Below are 24857 nucleotides of genomic sequence, written 5' to 3'. Positions count from 1 at the left end.
AGATAAGCGTCCCGAATTGAAGCAGTGATTCGCTCAAGTCCTGCAAGCAGCTCGCTGCTTCAAGCATGTGAGCATGCGAGAGCCTCGGTGAACAGCAAAATGCCCCTGGTCAAGTGCATTCAGTCCCCCTCACGAACATCCCACACCATTACCCAAAATAGGAATCCATCCGTCCTTGCAGCGTCATTGGGTGTGATACGGCTGCACGTCGATGGAAGGCTGCACATGCGGGAAATTAAGGTGTGCAGCTCAAGCAAAAGAGCTGTCTGCCTGTCAAAGAACTTTGGGTTGGCGGAATGCTCAGCCCAACATCAGAAAAGGATTATCGAGGCGAGACTTTCACCGCGAAGCGGTCTCGGAGGCGTCAGCACTTGTTCAGCCCATCGGCCCGTGTGGCGAGCACGGTGTGCCTGCACATTGGACGCCTTAGAGTTCGACTAGAAGGCGGGATTCACTCGATGATTTGGAGTGCGACCAATCCAATTATCCAATGACGTTACGCTCTACCAAGCTAGGAGCGGCTGCGCCCAGGCGACCTTTAGTTTCGAGACGATTAAGTCCAATAATAGCGGGCAAGTGGATTGATTGGTGTACACTGATCATTAACTATTTCCTAAATGCCGGTGTCCGTTGTTGTCTCGGCCTCTCCGATCAACTAGCTAGTAAAACATGTGCCATAACGCCGGAATTCGAACCGTTCGATCAAGCCTTGGTTGATGGTGTTGGTGCTGGAAGAGTTTTCTTGTACAGCCACTGCGCGAACTTGACGCTTGGCTCATCGATCAGCCTCGTCACCATCTCTGCCAACCACAAGGTAAGCGGGAGAAGGATCAGATGTGGTAGCACGAAGGCCGGCTCCAACCCGAGCGGCCCAGCCATGGGAAGCGGAAATTTGTCGACCAGATGCGCGAGGTGTCGCCTCTCGGAGTCCTTGTGCCAACCCACAGCAGTGTAGATTCGGTCGCCCAGTGTTCCAAGGACAGGTCCGTGAACGAGGTAAAGAGCGAAAGAGATGCGGCCGAGATACTGGCAAAATCGTGTCTCGAAGAAGCGCCGCAGCCACCAAATGCGAGGGACGCAGGCGACTAGCAATGTTGCCGCCCAGAATAGGTAAAACCACTTGTAGTCGAAGACAGCCTGTGGCTTCAACAGGGACAGATAGTACCATCCGCGATTTTCGCGCATTCTGTTGACATCGCCGGTGTATGACGGTACTCCTCCGAGGTACATCGAAATGACGAATAAGTGATAGTAGATGAACGTCTTTGCTCCCTTCAGCTTGTCAAAGATTGCGGGTAGGTCATCCTTCTTTGCCAGCAAGTCGAGGTCGCAAAGCATCATGCCCGCGACGAACATAGCTCCGTACCACCCGTCGGCGATGTACATGAAGTAGAAAGCCAGGCCAGCTTCGCACCATAGTCTTGCGTTTCTGGTACAACGCGAAAACGCGAGCAGCGCGGTGTAAATGATGACGGACCCCTTCATCTCGACTGGTATAGACCAGAGGTGAGGGTTCCAACTGAAGAAAGGGCCGCCACCAGCCGTGAACACGAAACTGAAGTTCTTTGCCTCGCAGTACCATGCCCAGACATCCTCTCTCCAGGTTGACATCCGGTCAATGTTGTCGACCCAGATGTCGAACATGTGGAGAAAGCTCATGAAAATGAACGTCGTGGCCAATAGGGGAAGATAGAGCCGAAGCCATCTTCTGAAGAGGGCTGAGCCAACATTTTCAGCAAGCTTTGCGTGGTCTCCAGCTTGGATGAGACTGAGAGGCTTTGCGGACAGCACGTAGCCCGAAATGACGAAGAAAACGGACACCGAGAAGTGGCCGCCGGTGAAGAAGTGCCTAATTCCGGGGAAGGCGATGAAGTGGAACTTGTTCTCATAACCAAAGGCGTTCTCGAAGATGCGATTCTGAACGTGTGGCTCGTGAGCCCATAGTTGGTTGTGATGGATATAAACCAGGAAGGCAGCGAAGCCTCGAAGACCGTCAAGATATGCGGTCGGCCGCAATGTTTCTGACTGTTTGGTATCTTTGATGGGCCAGAAAAAGGTGCCAAGACTTGAGAGGTTAAGCCGCGATGGTCGCCTAGTCCGAATAAGTGTGGCCGGCTTCCAATCTGACTCTTCCGAGAGCCATTTGGACTTGTCGCACCACGATGGTTTAACTTCGTCCCAGTCCGTGCTGTCAAGAATGCCCTCGTTTCTGGGAGACATCTTCATGAAAGACTGATGTGGTAGATGCTGACAGCAAAGTGATGCGAGGACGATGGTTTCAGCCTCAAGTTGTCAACGATGCGTGCTTACGGTCGTGTGCTGCCGCCCGAGAGGGTGATGGTGCAGGAAGAGTGCTTCAACCCTTGCCTGTCCGACGGAAGACTTGGTTTGGGAAAAGAAGGCACAGCTCTTTTCAGTATCCACGAGTCTTGCACGGGCACATCGGCAGTTGTGGAAGCAGAACTGCACTTACACGGCGATCGTCCGGCTTGGCGTAGATCCTTGTGGTCAATTGGTCTGATAAAATCCACATGAATCAGTTCGTTGTCAACGGGTTGTTCGTCCAGAGTTTCACGAGCCAAAACAAAACTCAAAGACCAGCTGAACAATGAAGAAGATTCCGAGGTCAGTAATGTGAAAGATGCGGGGTGGCGGGTTGAGTCTAAGACGGTTGGGCAATCACGCGTCTGGGGGGCCCTGGTTCAATATGCGGGGGATAGACCGGGGTAAAAGTGCGGAGAGCCAAACTTCGACCAACAACGAATTTGATCATTTTAGCTGGCGTGAGATGAAAATCGCCAGATTTCCCTCACTCTGACGTAGATGCCATTCATCGGTTGCGACTAGACCGGGCGTCCCTGGCAGGGCCATCGTGGGCAACGTAGCATTACTCGGCTCAGCTGGGTAGTGTGATCCGGACATGTGAATGACCTCGCCCGACTCAAGGACTCGGCCGGTTTGAATCCTCTGAGTTGTGAGAAATTTGCTGCCCTCCCTCCTGATTGGGAAGCTTCACCGCGCCTTGCTCCCCTGACTATCGTAGCCGTTGGTGCCGCCATGCGGCGGTGGTCAAGGATCGACCCAATAGACGCTCGAACAAGCTCAACGTCCCGGCGCTATTATGGCGCCAAATGCGGGTGGCCACAAACGAGTGGTCCTCATTTCCTCCCCGCAATCTAGATGGCTTCAGTCCACCGTTCTTTCTACCCTCCGTTGCTAGAGGTGGTGGCTGTTCGGGGTCCTTTTGCCAAGGCGAATGAGAGCGAGCTCTGTTGAGCACACCTCTCTAGTGTTTCTCGTATTGTGAAGACAGACAAAAAGAAGCAACGACGAACTTAATTAGACAACTGCAGCAGCGGCGGTGGCGTCACACAGGATGGCGAATTGTCACTCGTTGGATAGTAGGGATGAACACGATGCGACTTCAGCCAGGCGACCTCGGCCCTTCCTCCCACTTCTTGGCCCTTGTATCCCGGCCTGTGATAATGATGCGCCATTGATAGGCGAGTGGGGGATTGGGGGTGGTCGGAAGCGAGTAGGGCAATCCCCGCCTCGGCCAGTAGGAATACCTATGGTCGTGTGTCTGCATGTTGGGAGCTCCTCAAATTTCGACATGCATCCCGCTGGTCCTTGTTCTTCTCTTATGCTCGTCGCATCTTCGCCAAAAGCTTGGTCTTAAAGCTTCTTTGGTTGAACACCTCCACCAGACTTCGAGCTTTGGACGACTGCAGTCAACATGTCGTCGCCCATCATGAGTCCATTGAGTCCATTGAGCCCAACAGGCTCCAAGGCAAACATCTTCCGGAATAGGGTTCCAACTCAGTTGCGACGATGCATTCCCTTGTACATCGCTTGCGTTTGCCTCATCCTCCTGATTCTCAACGTCGACATGATCGGTTCAGTGCCCAAGCCGGTTCACCTGTCGAAGCGCAGCGGCACAAGGCCCACACGAGGCTTCCCCAAGAAGATCTGGCAAAGTTGGAAAGTCGCGCCGTTCTCTTTCGAGGGCGAACAGATTCTTACAGCCAGAACATGGACGGACAAGAATCCTGGCTTCCGTTATGAAGTCCTCACCGACACTAACGACATGGAATATGTTGAGGAGCACTACGGCCCTGAAGGCTTCGACCGCCCAGACATTGTCGACATGTACCGTCATGTCAACGCGACTATCATCAAGGCGGACTTACTGCGTTACATGATCATGTACGCGGAGGGCGGCGTCTACGCCGACATTGACGTCGAGGATCTCCGTCCTGTTAGCAGATGGATTCCGGAGAGATACAAGGAGGAGAATCTTGACCTAGTCATTGGTGTTGAGATTGATCAACCTCATTTTAAGGACCACCCAATTCTCGGCAAGAAGTCGATGTCGTTCTGCCAATGGACTTTCATGTCTCGCCCTCATCATCCAGTCATGTTGAAGCTGGTTGAGAACATCATGGCATGGCTCACCGACGTCGCCAAGACCCAAGGAGTCTCTATCTCCGAGATCCAACTCGACTTTGACGAGGTCATCAGTGGTACCGGCCCATCTGCTTTCACCAAGGCAGTTCTGGAAGTTATGTCTTCAAGATCTCGCCAAGGACCCATTACATGGGACACCTTCCACGACATCGACGAGTCTAAAGTGGTCAGCGGCATCCTGGTCCGCGACGTTGAGTCCTTCGCTGCCGGCCAGGGTCACTCCGACTCTGGCAACCATAACTCCAGAGGTGCGCTTGTCAAGCATCATTACCACGCATCTAACTGGCCCAGCCGCCACCCACGCTTCAGGCATCCCATCTTCGGCGAGGTCGAACGCTGCAACTGGAACATCGAGTGCGTCATGATGTGGGATCAAGACATTGCTGCCTTCAACGCTCTCTCTCCTGATGAACAGAAGCAGAAGGTCGAGGAGCACGAGAACCTACAAAAGTTCCAGCAGAAGCAGAGCGAGCAAAAGCCGATCGATCAGCCGCTACAATTCCCTCCGCAACAAGCTATCCAGCCACCCGCGAACCAAGAGGAACTGAAGTTGAAGTGAAGTAGCGGTCGCGGTTTCCTCGACTCAAAAGTTTCGATTGATACGTCCGACATGGACGACGCCACCAAACATTTGCTGCGCCGAGGTGCGTAACTCAGCATCACAACTTGGTTGCGGCAGACACGAAGCGCGATGATTGCAAAGCACTTTTTATTTACGCGATTGACGGCGCTCGCCACCCGACGGATGCCTTTAGCGACACTGGCATAGTCCCATTGTAGTTGCTTTGCAGCCCTGGTGGCTATTCGGAGTGAGCAAATGGTCTCCTTCTGCTTGATGGGAAACATGAACACTAGCATGGATAGACAGATATACAGCTAAGGGTGATACACATGGAAGCACGCGCGAAGATACCCTTCGAACACCTGTACATACCTTTGGCAGAGAATCTTGGCACTTGTCGCGATGCCGTGAAGCATCACTGGAATAATTACGATATCATAAGATCAAATACCAATGAATGCTGCAATGGATTGTCGTAAACGTCTTGCCATGGAATCACTCGGTGGCAAAGTGATGGACGCCTACGTGGCCCAGAACTGAAATGGGGTGTCAATTGACAGGCCCTCGAGTGGTCGGAAATGCGTATTGTGTAAATGGTTAAGTTGATAAGATATATACATGTAAGCTATATACGAAGTTTACGCGCAGCGTTCACATAGCCATGAATATTTCATGGCATATCCCCTTAAGGTATATACAGTCTCCCTCTTGCCACGTCTGATACAGCGTTGGGTAGTATAGTTACCGTCTCCGTTTAAAAAGTCAACTTCTGGCCAGCCTGTCCCGGCACAGTGGCAACAACGTTGGCAGAGCCGAGAAGGCTGTAAGAGTATCCGGGCGAGTTGGCGTTAATAGTACCGACGGGAGCTGTGTTGGCAGCACCGCCGAGGTCATTGTCGATGGCAACAGCGTAACCTACAATATCTGAGTCTTGGGTGGTGATGGGAACCGACACGTTCTTGAAGACGTTGCTCTGAATGAGGACCTGCGCGCCTTGGCGGGTGTTGATGGCAGAATTCCCGCTGCTTGCTGTCAGTACTGGTTCCGAGATGCGCTGGGGAGAGATGCGCTGGGGAGAGATGCGCTGGGGATGAGTGGAGGCATACTTGAGATAGTAGGAGTTGTAGATGTGACCAGTGCCGAAGCGCAGAGACGGGCCACGGGAGCCGAAGTTGGCCCAGTAGTTGTGGGCATAGGTGATGCGGAGATGACCCTTGTCCTCATCCCCGTTGTTCTCGCTGTGACCGATCAGAGAAGTCTTCCAGTGGTCGTGGAAGTAGGTGCTTGAGATTATTAGTATTATTCCTTCCTCTGGATGGATGCCAACTTACTAGGAGATGGTCATGTAGTCGGCGGCGTGGGAAGCATCCACGAGACCGTCGTAGTAGTCCTTGTCAGAGACTAGAGCACTGGAGAACTCGCAGTGGTCAACCCAGACGTTCGTGCTTTGCTATATGTTGACCAGGGATTAGTCCTTGTGTTCCCACTAACACAGGCTCAATTGGCTCACCTCAATCTTGAGACCGTCACCAGTCGAGGCAAGGACGTTGGTTGACTTGATGTTGCGCACAATGATGTTGCTCTGACGACGAGCGTGCAGCCCGATGCCATCGAAACCTGGACTTGTCAGCAACTATGTTTCCCAATAGCTCTTGATATGACATACCTGCTCCAGGGAGACCAATGACAGACTTGTTGCTACCAATGCGGACATTGGCGGTACCCTTGATGACGCCCTTTACAACGACAATCTTGGCAGCTGTGTCTTTCTCGTTCACGGCGGCGGTGAACTCCGCGAGAGACGATACAGTGGTGACGGTTCCTCCAGCACCACCAGAGGTTCTTCCTATCTGTTAGCTGTGCCAAGATCATTTGCACTCCTGTTCAAACTCACCCTCCATTAAGGGTGGCATAGCCTAGAGTCGCCTTGTCGGAGATTGAGGCTCGCTTGACAAGGTGGGGCTTGTCGGCGACATTGTCGACGGTGGGAGTAGGTGTCGCGACTGCGACGCTGGCGAATAGCGTCACCAAGGCAGAAGTGAACTTCATGGCTGTTTTAGTGTCAAGGGTGGATTGAAGACGAGGTCAAGGATGCCAAGGGGGTCTAGAATCAATTTGAAGAGCTTAATATTCTGAAGACGTGAAATATGTTTCATGCTTCTAGCCGTCTCTTTATATACACGATATCCACAGTTCACGATCGGACCCTTTTCCGTCTACATAACAGGGGTCTTCTGATCACGGCATCGCATTGCACACTCTGGTGATTGGGACTTGGCTTCGTTGACTGGCTGGAAGTATTTGCGCTCTCTGTGAGATGGTGAGGCTCATGGAATTAGAGGGTAGCATTGCAAGACGGAAGCGATGAACCTAATCATTCCGCGAATGGTAGCACACGGGCTCATCAAACCTTGAACACCCCCTCAAAATGTTTCCTCCACTTGCCTGACAGCTTCGGTCGAAGGAACCCCTGCTCCGTGGATGATAAGCTGCTAGAACGGGAGGGTTTACTCAGCCTAACGCCATCATGCCGAGCGGGTCGACCAAATACCTAAAAAGAAGCTTGTCAACAAGCTTTTGTTTTGTTACCACCTTGTTTATTCAGTGGGGAGATGACTGTGTCATGTTAAGAGATCTCAATGGAGAGAGATGGGGTGGTCCGGGGTTGACGTTGGAGAAATTTCCTCAAATCAGCATCTCGCCTCGACTGGGGGGTGCAGGTACCGGCACCACCCGGGGTAAAAGGTGTCTATGCCAGAATGGGAGACTCTAAGCTCAACACATATCTCCCATTGGATAGAATCGGGATTTCACTGTCGAGCTGACGACTGGAAATGACCTATTCTCTTGGGCTACGGTTTCTGTGGACGGGATACCGACGGACAAGTTTTTCCCGCCGTGGGGAAATATGACAGGATGACCAAGGCAAGGACGTCGTTGCACCTTCTGAGACTCATGTGGCGGCATTAGGTGTAAATCGCAGCATCTGTCACAAATGCCAGTCTCGACAACTGTCAATACCACGTCGTCGTGGGCTCGAATAGCTCGGTCCGTGGAACTTAGCTGGCAATAACTGTGAGATAAGCGGGCGATCTTCATGTCATTGTTGAGGAGTGTAGCCGATTGGGCGATGGATTTCATGGGCAGGCATTTCCAATCACTCATTGCTAAAATAAAGCAAAATCGGGGATTGAGCGTACGCAATCAGGCCTGTGACAAATGGATTTGTTGTGGAAGTCCACAACTGTGGATTCTTTCAACCGACGTGACATGTTTCTTCCCCACGGTTAGTAGCATTTTTCCTTTGTGCTTCGTCTCCATCGCACTAAATGACCTCGTGACGTTGAGAATAAGCTCATGTCAACTTAGGTATCTCGGCTCTCACTGCCGATGGACCTGCGGTACAACCTTGGCGCTTTCTTGGCGACACTCAATGCTTGTAGACTATGCAGCTAAAGACCTGAACTTTCTCGGATAAGCTTCAGGAAAAAGGAAAAAATAACTGGCACAGTAGACCTCATCAAGGGGGGAGGGGTTTTGAATGAGCGGCATCAAATGAGTGTACCTGACTAGACTTGTATCTGCGTCTCTGGTTCGTGGATCCGCCGTTGCCGATGGTCCTCTTGATCCCACAAGAGCACTATGAAGCAACCTTGGAAACATGTATGACATATCAAATATCCCACTTCGGATGAATGTCGTGCCTTCTTCGAGCCTACTTCAAGTTGGGGGCATTGTACCGGAAAGTAGTCCGACTCCACAGCTCGTTACCACACATCTGCAACTCGATTCCCTCCAAATACTCCTTCAAAGAACCAGAACATCCTTCTTCCAGCCTCTTGGCAACAAGGTCCGCATGGTTTCGTTCCCATTCACGACACATGGTCCACAAAACTCGTTTCGACCCATCGTAGTCCAAGCCGGTTTCGTTGGCCAAAACCTGCACGATGTTGGACACGATGGATCCTTCGGCGTTGATGTCTTTGGACGCACGGTATTCCTTGTCCCAACTCAAAATGTCGTTGATGACGGAGATGTGGTGCGTGTAGTTCAGCTCGATTTCAGACACGGAGGCTAGTTCTTCCTTCGTGACGTTGATGCCCTGTGAGAAGCGTTGCAGAGCCAGAAGGAGCCTTTGAAGATCATTAGCTGTGTATTAACCATCGCAAAGTACCATGCAATAGGACTCACTGCGAAGCAACGTCAAGCTCTCGGTACTCCAGGTACTCTGCAATGCTCTTCTTCGCTAGCCGAGCTTCGGCATTCTGAGAGCGCCAAAACTCAAAGGTGGGCGCTTCAACGTCATCTGAAAGGGTCTTGTCAATGGCCCTCATCTGTTGCCAAATTTCGAGAACCATCTTCTCGATGGGAGAGTCCTCTGCAGGCAAGACTTCTCCTCTGACGATGGAAATGAGTCGCTCGTTGTATGATGAGCCGTCTTGCAGCGACATATGCTCAAGCAGGTCTGGAGGTTGTCATCAGAATGATGGTTCAATGTTGGGAATAGTTCCCTCTCGAGCGTTACACAGGCTTACCGTCAACCAGAAATAGCATCACCGTAAATCGAGACGCGACAACCACACGGTCATTCAGAGAGGTAGGATATTGGCAACAGTGCCATGTCGGCAAGCCTTCGGCTACAAATTTGAGCCGGGAACGTTCGTCGGGAAAGGGCCAATTTTGAAGGAAGTAGTTGTTGACAAGCATCGTCACGCTGAGTTCATGAGGGTGGGGACGTCCGACCATATGCGACCGAGGCGGCCGGTTAGTCTGGTCATTTGCACATGCCTCAAGAATGAGCATTTTGCGGACAGATGTCTTTGACAAAACAGTTTGACAAGGAAAGGAGAGAAGGCTGTTTTGTTCAGATGTAATCTAGGCAAGAGCGATCTCTGAATTCGGGAGCGCAGGCTTTATATCTTGGATTAGCCGTGTTCGTCAAGGGTCGTATGCAGGAACACGAATTCTATCAGGCTCGTTGAGTTTTCTCAATAGTCTCGGTGTCAATAAGCAGCCGAATAGCGCGTTATCTTCAAGCTCGGACGCCATTATTCGCCCGGTTACCCGGAATTCCATGGCAACGTTGCTGGTAAATGCTATGAGTTCGCATCCTTCATGTCGACGCCCGTTGATGGAACCAATTCAAGGCCCGAAAGCCAATGGCTAGCTTCATTCAGTTCCACAACGAGCCTCTTGATATGGGCGGCGTCGCCATTGGTGCTCATTTCCAATTTTTGAGGGCTTTGGGAACAATGAAGAAATAAGTGCGCATGATGTTTGCCTCTCAACGGTTGGGTATGACGGGGTTTGCTGGCTGCACAAACAAGTTGGCTACTATCGGCAATGTTGGCTGTCAAATTGGTAGCGGTATGGACCAAGACTTTTGGCTTGGTGCGCCTGATTGATGGTCGATCGCGTCAACATTGCCGTCTTGAATGTGCGACACCCCGGCGAGCGGATAAAAGACCAGCTCGCCCGGCATGGATACGTCGTGTTGGACGTCTAGCAAACACGACCCACTCCAGCTTTCATGAGTTTGCGGTGAAGGCAACAGCCCTGCAATGAACTGGGACCATCATGTGTCCACTACCATCCATCATCGAGAAGTCTTCTCCAATCAAAGAGACAAGTTTCCTATGCCACTGCCTTGACTGCTTGTATCTAGCTATCACCCCAATCGTCGCTGCCAAGCCCGTCTACCGGCTCAAGTCAACACACAACCGGAATCTTGGGTGCGTATATGTCCCATCCCAATTTCTCCTCCATTTGCGCCGATGCAACGGAGCCTGGCCATAGCCTGTGTCCAGCATCGCTTGCTCGCTGAAGATACCATAGACTTTGCCCGATGTTGCCAAGCCTCAGTTCAATATCGGCCAAATCCTCCATGGCCTGAACAGAGCGCTCATCGCCCATTTCTGGACCCGCCGGAGACTGCAAAGAGTCAACTATTGACTTGCAGACTTCTCTGGCCTTGTCGTATTGATACGAGCTAATAAGAACGTGCGAGAGGCTTCGGGCGCACGATCGCGACAGATATGAATCCATCCGCGATATACATGCATGGTTGTAAAGTGCCCTAGCCCGGCGCTCTGCCTCCGTTAAATTACCAAGTCGCCTAGCTGTGCTGACCAGCATTCGTTGGAGACGACATGCTGTCTGGTGTTCGTATCCCAAGCGTGAGCCAAATATGTTCCACGCCTCGAGTAGGGCGATCTCGGATAGTTCAATATCATGGCTGTTGTGTAATAGTAAGCCGCATATCTTGGTGACTGGGTGTGTAGGATGCAATTTCGTAGCTGTAAGAGCTCTCAGATATCTCAATGATGCTTGGCGAAGTTCCGGGCATGCCGTCGTGTTGGCAGGAGACAGCACCGCGAACAGTTCCCAAACAAAGTCGAATGAGTCGTATGAGATCCCGTGGAGCACCATCTCGTCTGCGCTCTCCCATAACCCAATGCCGCAAATGCTTGCGGATTGCGACTTGATGATGTAGATGGCGTGCTTGATATTTTCCCAGTAGCGTCTAGGGTGCCCGGGTATACTGGCCGTCCAAGGCTCAAATATGTCAAGTGCTGAACTATTCTTCAACTGCTCACTGCAACACTGCCGAACGCTCTGAAGAATTGCGCTCGAAGCTTGACTCTGAAGAATGATGGTCGTTGGGATGTGAGGCTGCAAGCTGGACCCCGGGGCTTTTCCCGCAAAAGCAGTCATGGCTTGAGTGGTCTCTTGGGGTTGTTCTGTTGAACTGAATGATGCCATGTTCTCTCGAAGTATGGCTTCGCACTCTTTCATTTCAGTTTTGTGGCATCTCACAACTTTCGACCAATCCCCCGCGCTGATCTCGCCAACGCTTGTCGAGCTCTTTTGAATAGATTTGATAACTTTCATTTTGTCGACCTTTCTCATATTCTTCACGACGCCCCATTTCCACAAACGAGTTTCGTACATCCGCTTCCTGTAATGAGTCGTTATTGTCAGCTAGGGCCGTTGCGTAAATGGCTTCTTTCTTGTGTGCAAGATGCAGACACGTACGTTGCTTTGAAGTTGTGCCTGGCTTTCATTTCTGTAATCAAAATTTTCATCTGGCTGCTCTTATAAAGATTGATTATCGTCTGTTTGTAACGTTCCCAGTCATTCGACGTCGGCCAGGAGTTGTTCTCAATAACGCCATCTTGTTTGTTGTTGGCAACAGGCCGCATGGCGATCAGGGCAGGAAACGGTTTCGCGGCACCCCTAGCTGGATGTTGCGTAGGTATCGAGTGACGGTAGCTTTCGGCTGGTCAACAAGTAACATACTCCTATGGAGAGGTGTGTAGTGGCTCAAAGGTGAAGACAGATTTGCTGGGAAGCAGATATCTTTACAAGGCAGGGTGGTGGATTGGGCCAGCCACCTTGGCGCCACACGTCTCTGTGAACAAGTCTGCCTGGAGGTTTGATGCCAAGATACGTCATCGCTCGGGAACTAGAATAGCAACCGCTTAGCTTCTGATTTGAACCGCCTAGCTGCTTCGCTGGGAATGCCCTGCCACCAGAGCATTCATGTCTGCGGCGTCACAAACGCCACAGCGACTCAGCTGTCGACAGGGTAGAAGGTGGCGCAGGAGCAGATCCTTCTACTCTTAGAGCTCTCCAAGACAGCGTTTGATCCACGGATCTGAATCTCTCGTGGGGCTAGACACACGTCCATTCCAATGCCGCGATGTTTTCGGTCCCGAGATGAAGCAAAGGATCCCGAGCGTTGGGGGCGATGCCAACGAATCATATGCCTTAGCTTTACGGTACGATACTCCCTGCATAGATTGGCCCCCACGCATCCTTGGGCGTAGTAGGGCTGCCAATCGTTTTTGACTCTAAGACATTGTATGCATTGTGCTTTTGCTCATGGTGGGTGGGGTCACGAAGCCATTGGTGAGGAGAGGCCAAATTTTGGTGCTGACCTGGAGATTTCCAGGCAGAAATGGTGTGCTGCAATCATCCGCCCTACATCCCTCCGTCATATTGCATTCTTTTGTAAATCAGAAACAACTCGAGGAGCGAATATCGCTGCAAGACACCTCTTGCTGGAAATCGTTACATAGATGAAGTATAGCAATGGGCTGGATATCTCTGGGCGTGCAAATGTCTATTTCCATTTCGAACACCATAGCCTCCTTTTCCCATGAGAGTAATTTGATGATTTTGCCATGGAGGCAAGACGCAAGACTCGAAGATATAAGAGTACTGTATCACACGCATATTCTACAAGACGTTTCCAGTTCACCTGCCAACGCACTTATTTCACCATACAATTAGACATCAGAATCTTTCGGTTGATTTAGTGTGTTTATATGTTTTTACTCGCATCGCCACTTTCACCCCAGGACACTCTTAACTGACAAGTCTCAATGGCGAGCAATGAGACGCTGGTTCAGGACCCAGATCGGAATGAGCATAACGCTCATTCTCAGCTCGCCGAGAACGGGGAGAAGACCGCGAATCCTCAACCATCCCGTGTCGCCAGCGAGAGCAGTCCCAGCATTACCACCATCGTCAATAACGAGAATTTGAATCCGCAAAGGACTGTCCAGAATGATCCGGCCGGGAGAGGTACACCTCTCATTACTCGATCACGCGCGAGAATGTCAGTTCAGGTGACGGATCGATACATAGAGAATGCCGCAGCAGCCCCTGACTGGATGAGGAAGACGCTTGTGCGCCATGACATGATGACGCGCTCCGTCGTGCAATGGGCCATGGCACCAATGGATAATCCCCGAAAGATTATCTTGGCTCCAATCTTAGCCGCCCTGAGGAGCTTATTGACTGCAATCCCTCTGCTATTTTTCAACTTCGTCCCCAACTCGCTATGTTGGGCAGCGTGGGACCCAAAAGACATTTACGACCCCTACCTCGAGTTCAACGGAAAGTACAACGTTAATGACCCCGACGCTGGGAGAGGGGATTCCGGGCCTGTTGGGGACGATGGCTTGTCACATCTCGATGTGCTAGCACGTCGGACGTATCCATCGAAGCTCCTGCTCAAGGGGGAAGACGGAAAATGGACACCAACGGACATGAACACTGTTAACAAACGACCAAAGTACCTGTTCGTCAGCCATGTTGGGTCGAAAACAAAACAGGATGAGCTTCAGTACCTCGACACCGCCCAACGACTCGCAGAGAAAGAAGGACTTACGGCAATTTACCTGGACGATTGGTGTTTTACCCGGCACATCAAGCAAAAGGTGAAGAGTGGCACCCTCTCTGAGAATGAGGGAATCGCAATTACCGACCACCAGATTTGGACTCTATGCGACGTCGTCCGTGGCTCGGCTCAAGTGGCCGTTATCTACCTAGGGGATTCTTCCTCCTCAAAGTCCAAGACAGAGTGGGGCAAGCGGATGTGGACATTTGTTGAAGGACTCTTGGCTCCCGGCAACTCGATCTTGTTCTGTCCACGAGACTACGACAGGGAAGCCTTTCCCGACGGACCACCGGTGGAATCGCTTTACAAGGTAGAGATGACAGCAAGCTACTGGAGCGAGAGCGATAAGCAGGCAACTCATGAGGGCGGCAGCTCGGCGCGGCTGTTGGCCGAATACTTTTCCGGCCAAGTCGTGCTCAGCACTCTAGAGGTTCTCCCACTCATCTTCGACGCCCTCAACTCCCGCAACACCGGGAACCAGAACTCGCTTTCGGACATGGGCTACGCCGCAATGGGTCTGCTCCGTTTTCGCGTCGGGAGGACGCCGGACAGCACGGACAGTCCCACGCTGTTCCAGACTCTGTCCCACCTCTCTCTCAAGAATGACAGCGACAAAATCATCGACCGTATGATAAGCCTGCTTCCATTATCGAGGCCTAAAGGTCCCGTTCTATCAGATGCGTCAAACCACATCATCTGGGCTAGTCTTTGCGGAAAGGATGTCTTCGGCGCACGCGTCCACCAAATCACGCCCCTGTGCGACGTCGTGGGCGTGGCGGACGAGGACCACACGGTCTTCATTGACAACTGCCGAGCCATCAAGATACAATGGGATTCCCTCCCTGCCTTGCGCGTCGAGAATCACCCAGCGGCCGAGACCGGATTCGTGAGATTTCTGCGCACGGCTGCCATGAGCTCCATGTCGACCGTCATTGGCATGAGCATTACCATGGCTGCTGTTGCCGGCGTAAACTCTGGCAGCTCTGGCAACTCCGGCAGAACAAGCTCTCTATCTGGAGACGATCGTCCTTCAGATTTTGCAATCCGTATGTTGAGCAAAATAGTGGCAATCGCTGCTTGCATTGGATGCGCTTGCGCCTTATTGATACCCGCGGCCGCACGAAGCATGTTCGGCACTTTCAAAGTCCAAAAGTGCAACCCTGGTCTGGTTGGAATCGAGGGTGTCATGCCCATCAAAGAGCTGGAAGAGAAGATCCTTGGATACAAGTCGTCTGCCGATATATTCAAGTACGCCCCGCTCGCGTCGCACATTCTTGCAGATGAGGACAGTTTGGACAGCGAGACCAGAACCCTGGAGAAAGGCAGACCCGCGTGGATCGAGCAAACAGAGGATCTGGATGGAGTCAAAGCTCGGCTCAAAAGAGAGCAAAGACTCTTCACACTTGTCGATCTGGGTCATCTATCCGTCATGGTGGTGGCTGCAGAGCGGCCGCCTTCCGTTGCGCTTCTATCTGGTCGAGGGGGCGGGATGCTTAGAGCTGTTCTCTGCAGTTCCAGCCCCGCCAAAGACTGTCTCTACAAGGAGACAGTGGTTCAGATGCCGTCCGCTGTGTGGGATTCTGCGAAGCCTACAAAATGGCTGAAAGTCTGCTTGCAGACCCGGAACGAAGCCATGCGCGCCCGGTACCTGGCGTCCGAGGCCACAATCGCCGCAGATTCGGCCCAGGAAGCGGCAGATCGTTCTAGCGCATGCGCTTGCAGGGCGGCAGCGGATGCCAAGCGGGCTTCCCATAATTCCAATGGCTCCCCAGAGACCAAGTCAGTGAGTGGTGCGCGAGAGGCGGCTGACCTGGCAAAGAGCGCTGCAGAAGATGCAGCATCGGCTGCCAAAAAGGCCCGTAAAGCTGCCGACGACGCTGGCCCTGAGAAGGAGGTGGGACTGGCTAAGCGAGGGCTTGATGCCGCAAGACAGGCGCTTGGTGATGCAAACGACGCATGGCTACGGGCTAGTTACCAGGCGGATAAAGCTAGATTTGCCGCTGACAGAGTGATATATAAATGAAGGATGGGCAGGAGTAGCTCTTGATCTCGATTGGTAGGATTGGACAGGCAAGCTGAGCATACGACCGCAGTTGGCCGATGGACATGGTCACAATGCGTACATCAACGGTCATTCAACATGATCTACATAGCAATATACCTTCTCAGTCTCATTTTCTCTAACTCTACGCTTTCTGGCTATCGCAAGGAATATCCGACGGCACGCCCGTCGGGTTGACGAAGTAGTCATGGTACCAGTACACCTGATGCTCAGGCGTCGTCGCCAAATTCGGCGCCGCGTCAACAGACTGGACAGTCTTGAGCACAGTGTACTGCGTCTTGTAGCTGCACCAAAAGCGTCAGCCAAATCTCGTCTCCCTTACAATTCTCTTCTTGGGTGGACTTACTAGATCTGCGAGCAGTTGCCCGCCTTGAAGTTATTCTCGATGCGCCCGTGCGCCTCGTACACCGTCGCGGTCGCGTTGTTGTCCGCGATGAAGGTCGTGTTGGGGAAGTGCGTCAGCGACATGCTGCCGTCGGTGGGCAGGAAGCGCTGCTTGCACTTTGTGATGGCGTCGGCGCCGACACAGTGGATGCTCAGCGTGGTCTGCATGCCGTCCGCCGTGAAGAAGTCCGTGTAGGCTGTGGTGGCGGTGGGGTCCTCTGCCGGGGTGACGAGACTATGTCGTTTTGTTAGAGGGCATTCAGGATGTTTGAGGAATTGCGTCGTGCTCACGCGTTGAGGAAGTCCTTGAACTCGGGCTGGACGCCGGGCTGCGGGTCGTAGTCGGTGAAGTCGATCGCCGCGACGAAGCGCGCGGCAAGGAGGGCGGGAAGAGCAATGTTCAGATACATATTGAGAGATTTATATGATCGGGAAACGAGCGTAGGTGAGATTGCAACTTTCAACGACTGTGTTGAGGCTGTATTGTTACGGAGCGAAGTTGAGTTGAGAACCGAAGCCGGTGGGATCTTTATATCCAAAAACCTCAGAAGAAACGTCAACTAATCAACCCGCAATCGCCGCACTTGTAAAGTTTCAGAGTAACTAAACACCGAGCCTCACATACCCAGCATCTAATAAAGGACACGCACAACGCCTCCTCGCCGACTACCGAGAGCGAACATCCCCCATAAACTCATCCACCCGCCGACCGCCCCTTTTTTCGGGTGAAAGCGACACCACAACCCCATAACCTAAAAAAGTCAAATAAACAACAGCCCAGACCACATTCTTACCTTTCTCTCCGTTCGCCGGGCCGCACGAACGCGCCCCAGATATATCCTCGCAAACCTGCTGTCACGCGCGCCGGGGTGGCCCTTGTCGGACATGGGACGAAGGTTTACAGGGCCCATCGTCCCGAAGTCAACCGCCGAGGTCGCCGTGACCCCTATTTTCTCCTTGCTGCCCCGGGCCGTCCGGATAGACGGGGGCGCCGATGGACGGTTCTGAGCAAGATTGATCGATCGGGACGGATGTGCCCTGTGAAAGGGGTGTGCTTGGCCTCGTAAGGCGGACGATGGCATTTCATAAATCGCTTTTTAACCCCCGTTGAAGATGTCGTCATTTTTGCGAGAACCTCACCTCGATCCATCGTTCTTTCAACCCGGGACCTGATCTCCAGTATCTACCGCCGCAATGAAGCCCTCAACCCTCCTCCCCCTCCTCCCCCTCGCTGCCGCCGTCGACATGGCCCCCTACAAGCCCGCCGCCAACGTCGACGCCGCCTTCGCCCCCTTCGTCGAGGCGTACTACCTCGCCTCCGAAGACAAAGCCGCGACCACGACCTTCACGGACTTCTGGCCCGCCACGGGCCAGCTGATCATCGCAGGGCGCACCTTCTCCGGGTACGCGGCCATGCTGGGCGTCAAGCAGAGCCTGCTGCCGCCGGCGGGGGACAAGTCGTGGTGGCACCTGATCCGCGGGGCGAGCGTGGCCGGCGAGACGGCGGAGAGCAAGACGTTTGTGGCGGAGATTGTGATTCAGACGACGTATGTTGGGGGGAACTGCTCGCAGGCGTAGTAAGTTTGAGTCTTCATGCTGTGATGATGGAGAGGGAGGGCTGACGAGGGAATAGTGGCAACGCGAGCTTTACGATTTTGAAGGATGCGGAGGGGACGCCGCGGTTGGAGCCGCATTCAGAGAGCTTGAGTGTGTATAACCTCACTGTGTCGACTACGGACTCGCCCACGGATATCCCGTGCAGCTCTTCATGAGGTGTAGCGTATGATCACGATTCATGAAAGGAAGCTTGATAGAAATAGATTCATAAGTATTGTATTTCGCTCATGATGAATTCGTATCGCACGTGACACACATATCGTGTCCTATCTATGAAAGCCGTATCCTGAAAATGCAAGCTGATATATGTTGTCGCTCTCTAATGCCGTAATGACAGTTTTTCGTCCAGGTGCCGTGACCCAAATGAATCCACACTGGAGTCGTATCCGAACCGCACTTGTAAGAAACGCCGCTGCCAAAAACAAAAATAGTTGGTTTTTGGTTTAGAAACCGCCCGCCGCCCATATATATAAAAGTGCCGGTCGTTCAGTCGTCGCACCAATGAAAAAAGTATACACACGTAAGAAAATAGGTATCGTAACTAAAGAGATGTAACATGAAGGGGGAATCGTGCCGAAAGCAAAAACGGGTGCATGCAGGAGTAGTGGTGGAGAAGTAGGAAGACCGAGGCGGGATTAGCGGCCCTTCTCGACGTCGCGGGTGTTGGGGGTGTCTTCGGGTTGCGTGGAGATGATGATCTCAGGTGCCGCGATGGCCTTGGACTCGTCGCCGGAGACGACGCCGTTGTCCTCGGTGGATGAAGACTCAGCATCGACAGTCTTCTTGCGACGGAAGACGGATCCCATACGGGAGAACACTCTGGCCAGGGCGCGGTAGACAATGACCACGGGGCGTCCGACGGTCTTGGCAATCTTCTCGAACCAGGGATCCGGGAAGAGACGGATGAGGACGGCCATGGGGAGCGAGAGGAACGCGATGACAACGGACACGCCCCAGTGCTCGGCGCTGATACCGCCGGGGGTGATGCGGAAGGCCTTGCCGCCGACGTAGATAATCGCGACCTGGGCGCCGACCATGATGCAGTTGATGACGATGAAGAAGTAGTTGCGGTGCACGCCCTCGAAGATGTTGAACCTGTTGTCGAGGCGTCTGTTGTTGAACTCGTTGAAGATTTGCATCCACACGAAGGTGTTGAAGATCATGGAGTCGAGCTCGAGCTGCTGGTCCTCGTTGGCGGCGTCGTAGCCGAAGATGGCGTTGCCGGCGAAGTGCAGGATCAGGGTGGCGGTGAGCTGGAAGATGGCCTGGCCGATGATCATCTTCCACATGTTGATGGTGATGAGGGGCGCCTTCTTGCCCTGCGGGAGGCGGTCGAGGATCTTTTCGGTGGGAGGGTCCGTGGCGAGGGCGAGGGCGGCGAAGGTGTCCATGATGAGGTTGACCCAGAGGAGTTGGACCGCGGTGAGGACGGATTCCATGTTCGGGGAGGAGACGGCTGTGATGAAGGCGAGGAGGACGGCGGTGATGTTGACCGTGATTTGGAACTAAAGAGACATGTTAGTAAGTCAAGGTGATGAGAGGGGAAAGCGACATACCTGAAGGAACTTCTGGACGGCGTCGTTCACCGCGCGACCCCACTTGAGGGCCGTGACGATGGAAGTGAAGTTATCGTCCATCAGCACAATAGCCGAGGCCTCCTTAGCAACCTCAGTACCAGAGATACCCATCGAGAAGCCCACGTCCGCAGCCTTCAGCGCCGGTGCATCGTTGGTACCATCGCCAGTCACAGCGACGGTTTCGCCCAGAGCCTTGAGGCGGGTGACCAGGATGCGCTTGTCTTCGGGCGAGGAGCGAGCAAGGACCTGCAGACGGGGCAGAGCCTCATCCATAGCCTCGGGAGACAGAGTCCGAAAGACCGGGCCTTCCATAATAAGACCACCCTCGGTGAAGATGCCACACTCAGTAGCAATAGCCCTAGCAGTAACGGCATTGTCACCAGTGACCATGCGGACGACGACACCGGCGTGCTTCGCCTTAGTCACGGCCGCGGGAACACCAGGGCGGACAGGATCCTGAATACCAACAACACCGACGAAGACAAGGTCGTGGAGGACATCGCCGAGGTCAACATGGCCCTCGGAGGTGGCGTTGACGCCGTGAGGGGGCCATTGGGGGAAGTCCTGGTAGATCAGAGCGATGGTGCGGAGAGACTGCTTGGCGTAAGAGTCGATGGTCGCCTCCAGGAACTGACGGTCGGCTTGCTCTAGAGCCGAGATGGAAAGATCGGAAACGTCGAGCTTCTGGCTACAGTATCCCAAGAGAATCTCAGAAGCACCCTTGACAACCAGTCTGTAGCCCTCGTTACCGGGCAGCTTGATGACGGCGCCCATGCACTTCTTGCTAGAGTCGAATGGCATCATCTGGGCGATCTCCTCGTTGGCGCGGGTCTCAGCCAGAGCCTGCATACCAAGGTGGTCTTTCGCAAACTGAAGCAGGGCGGTCTCAGTCTTCGAGCCGATGAAGGTGGCTTGGCCGTCCTCCTCGCCCTCGAAGGCGGTGGAGTTGATTGCGACAGACTGGACGATGAGCTTCTTGGTGGCGGTAGGGAGAGACTGGGCGAACGCGACTGCTGAGCTAGCCTTCTCTCCGTCAGAGGACTTTGAGAAGCTGGCAGAGCCAAAAGTGCCGGCGACGACCGTCATCTTATTTGTCGTCAAGGTACCAGTCTTGTCGGAGCAGATCGTGGTCGCATTGCCCATGGTCTCGCAAGCCCGCAGGACACGCACCAGGTTGTTCTCCTTCAGAAGCCGGGTGGTCGCGAATGCCAAGGCAAGGGTGACAGCCAGGGGTAGACCCTCCGGAACAGCCACGACGATAATCGTGATAGCAACGATCAAGATATCCATAAACGACGATGCCTTCTCAGCGCCGGGGCGGCTGTCGTTTGGCAGACCGGCCAGGAAGCGGATCAGAAGGACGACGAAGAGGAAGAGAGCAGCGGTGCTACCGAGCTTGGCGATAGCCAGAGCAAGGCCCTCGAGCTTCTTCTGCAAAGGCGTAGACTCGGTTTCGGTACGAACCGACATCATGATCTTTCCGAAGCTCGAGTTGGTACCGACAGAGGTGCAGACGAAGGTTCCGACACCCTCGAGAACCTTGGCGCCGGAGATGATGAAGGGGTCCAGGTCCTTGGGCGCGTTGCCAGACTGCATCGCGTTGAACACCGCATCGCCGCCAGTCTTCTTGAGCGCGTCAGACTCGCCGGTAGCCGAGGACTCGTCGCACTTCAGGTCGTGGCCGCTGATGTAGATGCCGTCCACTGGGACGAGATCGCCGGGTTCTAGGTGGATGACATCGCCGACGAGGACCTCTGCAACGTTAATCATATAGGACTTGCCGGATCGAATAACCTTGATCTCGCGATCCTCCTTTTTAGCATTAAGCTTGACAAAGGCGCGCTCCTTTTGCCAATCATTAAGAGACCCGACTAGGGTCACGATCAAAATCGCAACGATGATGGCCACGCCCTCAATCCAGTCGACCGGTTGGCCTTCGTTGGGATCGTGTACCGCACCAAATGTTTCGTAAAGACCGAGCGCCAATGAAATCGCGGCGGCGACGGTCAGCAAAATAATTACTTTGTCATTATAAGCGTTCCACATCAGCTTCCACAGCGGTGTAGCCTTCTTCGGGGGAAGGACGTTCCTGCCGTAGACGCGGATACGGTCGGTGAAACCATTGCCGTCAGCTTGGTGCGTGGTGGTGGGCTGAGCACTGGCAGTGGCGAAGGATGGCTCCTTGTGGCCGGTTGCCTCCTGGAAGCTGACCCTACTACGGGCGGCAGCCTCATCCTGCGATAAACCGGCCTTGACGTCTGTTTGAAGGCCCTTTTCGATGCCACGGAGTCCGCCGAGGGCCAAAAATGCAGGTAAAGATTTTGGGTTCAAAAGTTTGTTGAGGTGCCCAGGGCTAAATGCAAACGGGTTGTTGTCGACAACAAAGTCGCCTTCGGTGCCGGGGTCGGGCCGGAGTGCGGTATCCGGGTCCTCCGGGACGACTGTTGTTGTGCTGGAATGCATACTTGTCGCGGAGCTGACTGCCGGCGTGAGAAACGGATTTGAGTGTGTCGAGATGGGTGATGGTGTTATCGCGTCGTCGTGATCATTGTCCCCGCGGGGATGGCGGGTGTCGACGCGCAACTGGGGAGGTGCGAGAGAAGCCATTAGCACCGGTGCAGAGTATTCTGAAGCTGATGCAAGATGTTCTCATGAGTGATCGGGTATGAATGAAAGGTCTCCAAGTTGAGGTTCAGGTGGTTGTGAGAAGGTGTAGTTGAGGGTTCAGATTAGGCAAGAGAACAGAGTAGCGGCTGCCTCAGAGGCCTCTTGGTGACACAAAGATTGGTATTTAGATGCGTTGTGCAACAAGGCTGTGTAGGAGGCGACGGTGTTGCGTGCACTCAAGGTAACGAGAAGTGGCAGAGTCTGAGGCGTACCAGGTGAGCACCGCGAATTTGCAAAGACAGACTGCCCGTAGGCCTTGGCGAGCCAAGCTGCGCCCTCGCCCCGTTCAAGAGAGTTCAGAAATGTCAAGATGACACCGACGTGTCGAGCACCACGAAGTAAGCCTACTCCGAGTCCGACGGCGTAGATGAGAAGGCTGTGCTAGGCAGCGGAGGGGTTGGGCGGCAAAAAATCCACTTCGAAACTAACAAGGTCTGGAGTTGCAGACGACGGTATTTGGCCCTCAAGTCTGTGCGGCCACCATGGTTTTGTTCGATCACAGAGTTGATGATGATTGACGAAGGGGGAAGAGATTTCAGAAGTGTCTAAGATATGCTGGCGATGGCGCCTAGAATCCCAAGACCAACAATCGAGGGTGGCAGTGCTCTCAGCGACTGCCTTTCTTGGCAAGATCAAGAGGAGATGAAGTCAACCGAGACTCCACAGGGAAGCAATGGATTGGTCAAGTGAGGGACTGATAGGTTGCAGGAGAGAAAAAGTCGCGCTTCACGATTATCACAGCAGCATCTGGCGGTCTTGGCGGAGCAGCAGTGGGTTGGAAAAAGTCTTCCCACGGGATCGAGAGGGGAAGGAGGGAAAGCCATTTGAGGAGATCCGGAGAGATAGAATGACGTGCCGGTCAATTATTCTCACATCCTGGGCTTGGCCGAAATCATTGGCAAGAGATTGGCTGGGCATGGCGAGAAGGGAGGTAACCGCCAGCGGTCTGGGCATTGAGGCTGTGCAAAGGAAAAGTGCAAAAGGTCCCGATGAGGGAATTTAATATGGAGCAGCGAGAAGCGAGCTCTGTTCAGTGGAAAAGAAGAGGTCGAGTCGGGGCCATCCTAGGACCGCCATTGCTCATGGCGAGTCGGAAACAAACAAGGGGTAAATTTCGATGGGGAATGGAGATTTGACAGCGCATTGGCAACTTTGGCCGAGAGTGCAAATGTCAAATGTTTGGCCCCCTTGGCGGTTGTGTTGATGCAAGTGCCGGGTCCTTATCACGTTCTCTCCGGAGAAGATAGGTGAGATGAGAGATAGTCAGGCCAGACACTTGTAGACGAGACCGAGGACCGTAGCCGGACATGGCGTCCGACGCCTGGGGGTGGCGGCCCCATTCTTTCGCATTCCCCAAGACTTTGGCGGCGTTCCATTCGGCGGGTATGAACGAAGCCGTTGGATAAGGTCTGTTCTCCATCCCGATCGGTGGCCCGGCGTTGGTTCAGAGATTGTGCCCCAACGCCAGTCGTCTGGCGCTTGCCAAGATGACCAAGGAGTCGAGGGCGCTCTTCGATGGAGTAGGCTCGTTCCTTTGGTATTTCGCGCGTTTCCCGTGGCTTCCGTGCTGACAAGAGCAACCAAGCTGCGGGAGGAGACTACATCTGCTTCGATGAGGAAAGCGGCCGACCGGTGCCACATCCGACAGCAAGGTACGGAGATGCACGGAGACGAGTCGGTCGGCAACGGCGACCATAGAGTTGGAGGGTAGTATGGACGGAAAGTGGTGGCATAAGAAGAGACAGGAGGGGTGACAGAGAGCCTCCTCGGGATGACGCCCGTCTACCGTTTAGACGTTGTGGGCGTCATGTATCCGAGTGTTTGTTTCCATGACAGAGAGGTTCGTGGCATGGATGAATGAATGGCCTGTGTGTTTCCGAGGTGCTCGTTTGTGTCGATTCGGTTCGAATAGCATGACCGGGCGTATCCCGCGTGCTTTGGTGATGATGGCGGTAAGTGAAAGGGAAAGAATTGGCGATGGTGGAGCAGAGGAAAAAGAAGGTGAAAAAGCGCAAGTCAACGCGCCAAGAAAAAACTCGAAAGGGAGCAGTCGCGATCCAAATGTCACAGTCGAATCAAGCTCGGGGAGGTGCGCTAGTGAGTGCCAAGAGTGGCTGTACACTGCACCTGCACATCTTCCCATTGGTTCGCTTAACGCAGCCAAGGGAGGCCGCCTCCACAAATGACCTGTTTAGGTAAGCAGTACCTGCAAGGGTGGCACGTCCGTCCTTCCGTTGCGGGAACCCGTCGGGTCGGCCAATGACACTTTCACAGTCTGACGAGAGAGCTTCCTTCCTTTTATCAAGTCCGAGGATGCAACGTTCATCTCCTCTT

At 53.5% G+C, this 24857-nt stretch overlaps 8 protein-coding genes across 8 annotated transcripts; 3 read left to right on the top strand and 5 right to left on the bottom strand.

Moving 5' to 3' along the window:
• Nucleotides 1-702: 702 nt before the first annotated feature.
• GCG54_00010420 (uncharacterized protein) lies at nucleotides 703-2220 on the bottom strand (the record flags this gene model as incomplete). Its single annotated transcript, XM_045410345.1, has 1 exon — nucleotides 703-2220. One exon carries the CDS (start codon nucleotides 2218-2220, stop codon nucleotides 703-705), a length of 1518 nt encoding a protein of 505 aa, XP_045270243.1.
• Nucleotides 2221-3736: 1516 nt separating this feature from the next.
• On the top strand, nucleotides 3737-5026 carry GCG54_00010419 (Initiation-specific alpha-1 6-mannosyltransferase; the record flags this gene model as incomplete). The annotated part of the gene is made up of 1 exon (XM_045410344.1): nucleotides 3737-5026. The coding sequence occupies one exon, from the start codon at nucleotides 3737-3739 to the stop codon at nucleotides 5024-5026; it is 1290 nt and encodes a 429-aa protein (XP_045270242.1).
• Nucleotides 5027-5783: 757 nt separating this feature from the next.
• Nucleotides 5784-7078, bottom strand: GCG54_00010418 (putative pectate lyase B; the record flags this gene model as incomplete). The annotated part of the gene is made up of 5 exons (XM_045410343.1): nucleotides 5784-6312; nucleotides 6361-6479; nucleotides 6540-6646; nucleotides 6696-6871; nucleotides 6924-7078. 5 exons carry the CDS (start codon nucleotides 7076-7078, stop codon nucleotides 5784-5786), a joined length of 1086 nt encoding a protein of 361 aa, XP_045270241.1.
• Nucleotides 7079-8744: 1666 nt separating this feature from the next.
• GCG54_00010417 (Aristolochene synthase) lies at nucleotides 8745-9832 on the bottom strand (the record flags this gene model as incomplete). Its single annotated transcript, XM_045410342.1, has 3 exons — nucleotides 8745-9162; nucleotides 9221-9494; nucleotides 9565-9832. 3 exons carry the CDS (start codon nucleotides 9830-9832, stop codon nucleotides 8745-8747), a joined length of 960 nt encoding a protein of 319 aa, XP_045270240.1.
• Nucleotides 9833-13416: 3584 nt separating this feature from the next.
• GCG54_00010416 (uncharacterized protein) lies at nucleotides 13417-16239 on the top strand (the record flags this gene model as incomplete). The annotated part of the gene is made up of 1 exon (XM_045410341.1): nucleotides 13417-16239. One exon carries the CDS (start codon nucleotides 13417-13419, stop codon nucleotides 16237-16239), a length of 2823 nt encoding a protein of 940 aa, XP_045270239.1.
• A 163-nt stretch (nucleotides 16240-16402) lies between these two features.
• GCG54_00010415 (uncharacterized protein) lies at nucleotides 16403-17129 on the bottom strand (the record flags this gene model as incomplete). Its single annotated transcript, XM_045410340.1, has 3 exons — nucleotides 16403-16562; nucleotides 16625-16897; nucleotides 16954-17129. Coding segments are annotated over 3 exons (609 nt in total), but the record flags the coding sequence as incomplete, so codon positions are not given.
• Nucleotides 17130-17856: 727 nt separating this feature from the next.
• GCG54_00010414 (uncharacterized protein) lies at nucleotides 17857-18434 on the top strand (the record flags this gene model as incomplete). Its single annotated transcript, XM_045410339.1, has 2 exons — nucleotides 17857-18239; nucleotides 18296-18434. The coding sequence occupies 2 exons, from the start codon at nucleotides 17857-17859 to the stop codon at nucleotides 18432-18434; spliced, it is 522 nt and encodes a 173-aa protein (XP_045270237.1).
• A 480-nt stretch (nucleotides 18435-18914) lies between these two features.
• On the bottom strand, nucleotides 18915-22463 carry GCG54_00010413 (Calcium-transporting ATPase 2; the record flags this gene model as incomplete). Its single annotated transcript, XM_045410338.1, has 2 exons — nucleotides 18915-19784; nucleotides 19836-22463. The coding sequence occupies 2 exons, from the start codon at nucleotides 22461-22463 to the stop codon at nucleotides 18915-18917; spliced, it is 3498 nt and encodes a 1165-aa protein (XP_045270236.1).
• Nucleotides 22464-24857: the final 2394 nt, after the last annotated feature.

This window comes from Colletotrichum gloeosporioides (genome assembly GCF_011800055.1).
Source record: "Colletotrichum gloeosporioides strain Lc1 chromosome Unknown consensus_8, whole genome shotgun sequence".
In the NCBI taxonomy this organism is placed as follows: Eukaryota; Fungi; Ascomycota; class Sordariomycetes; order Glomerellales; family Glomerellaceae; genus Colletotrichum; species Colletotrichum gloeosporioides.
This window is presented reverse-complemented; position numbering and strand designations above follow the sequence as displayed.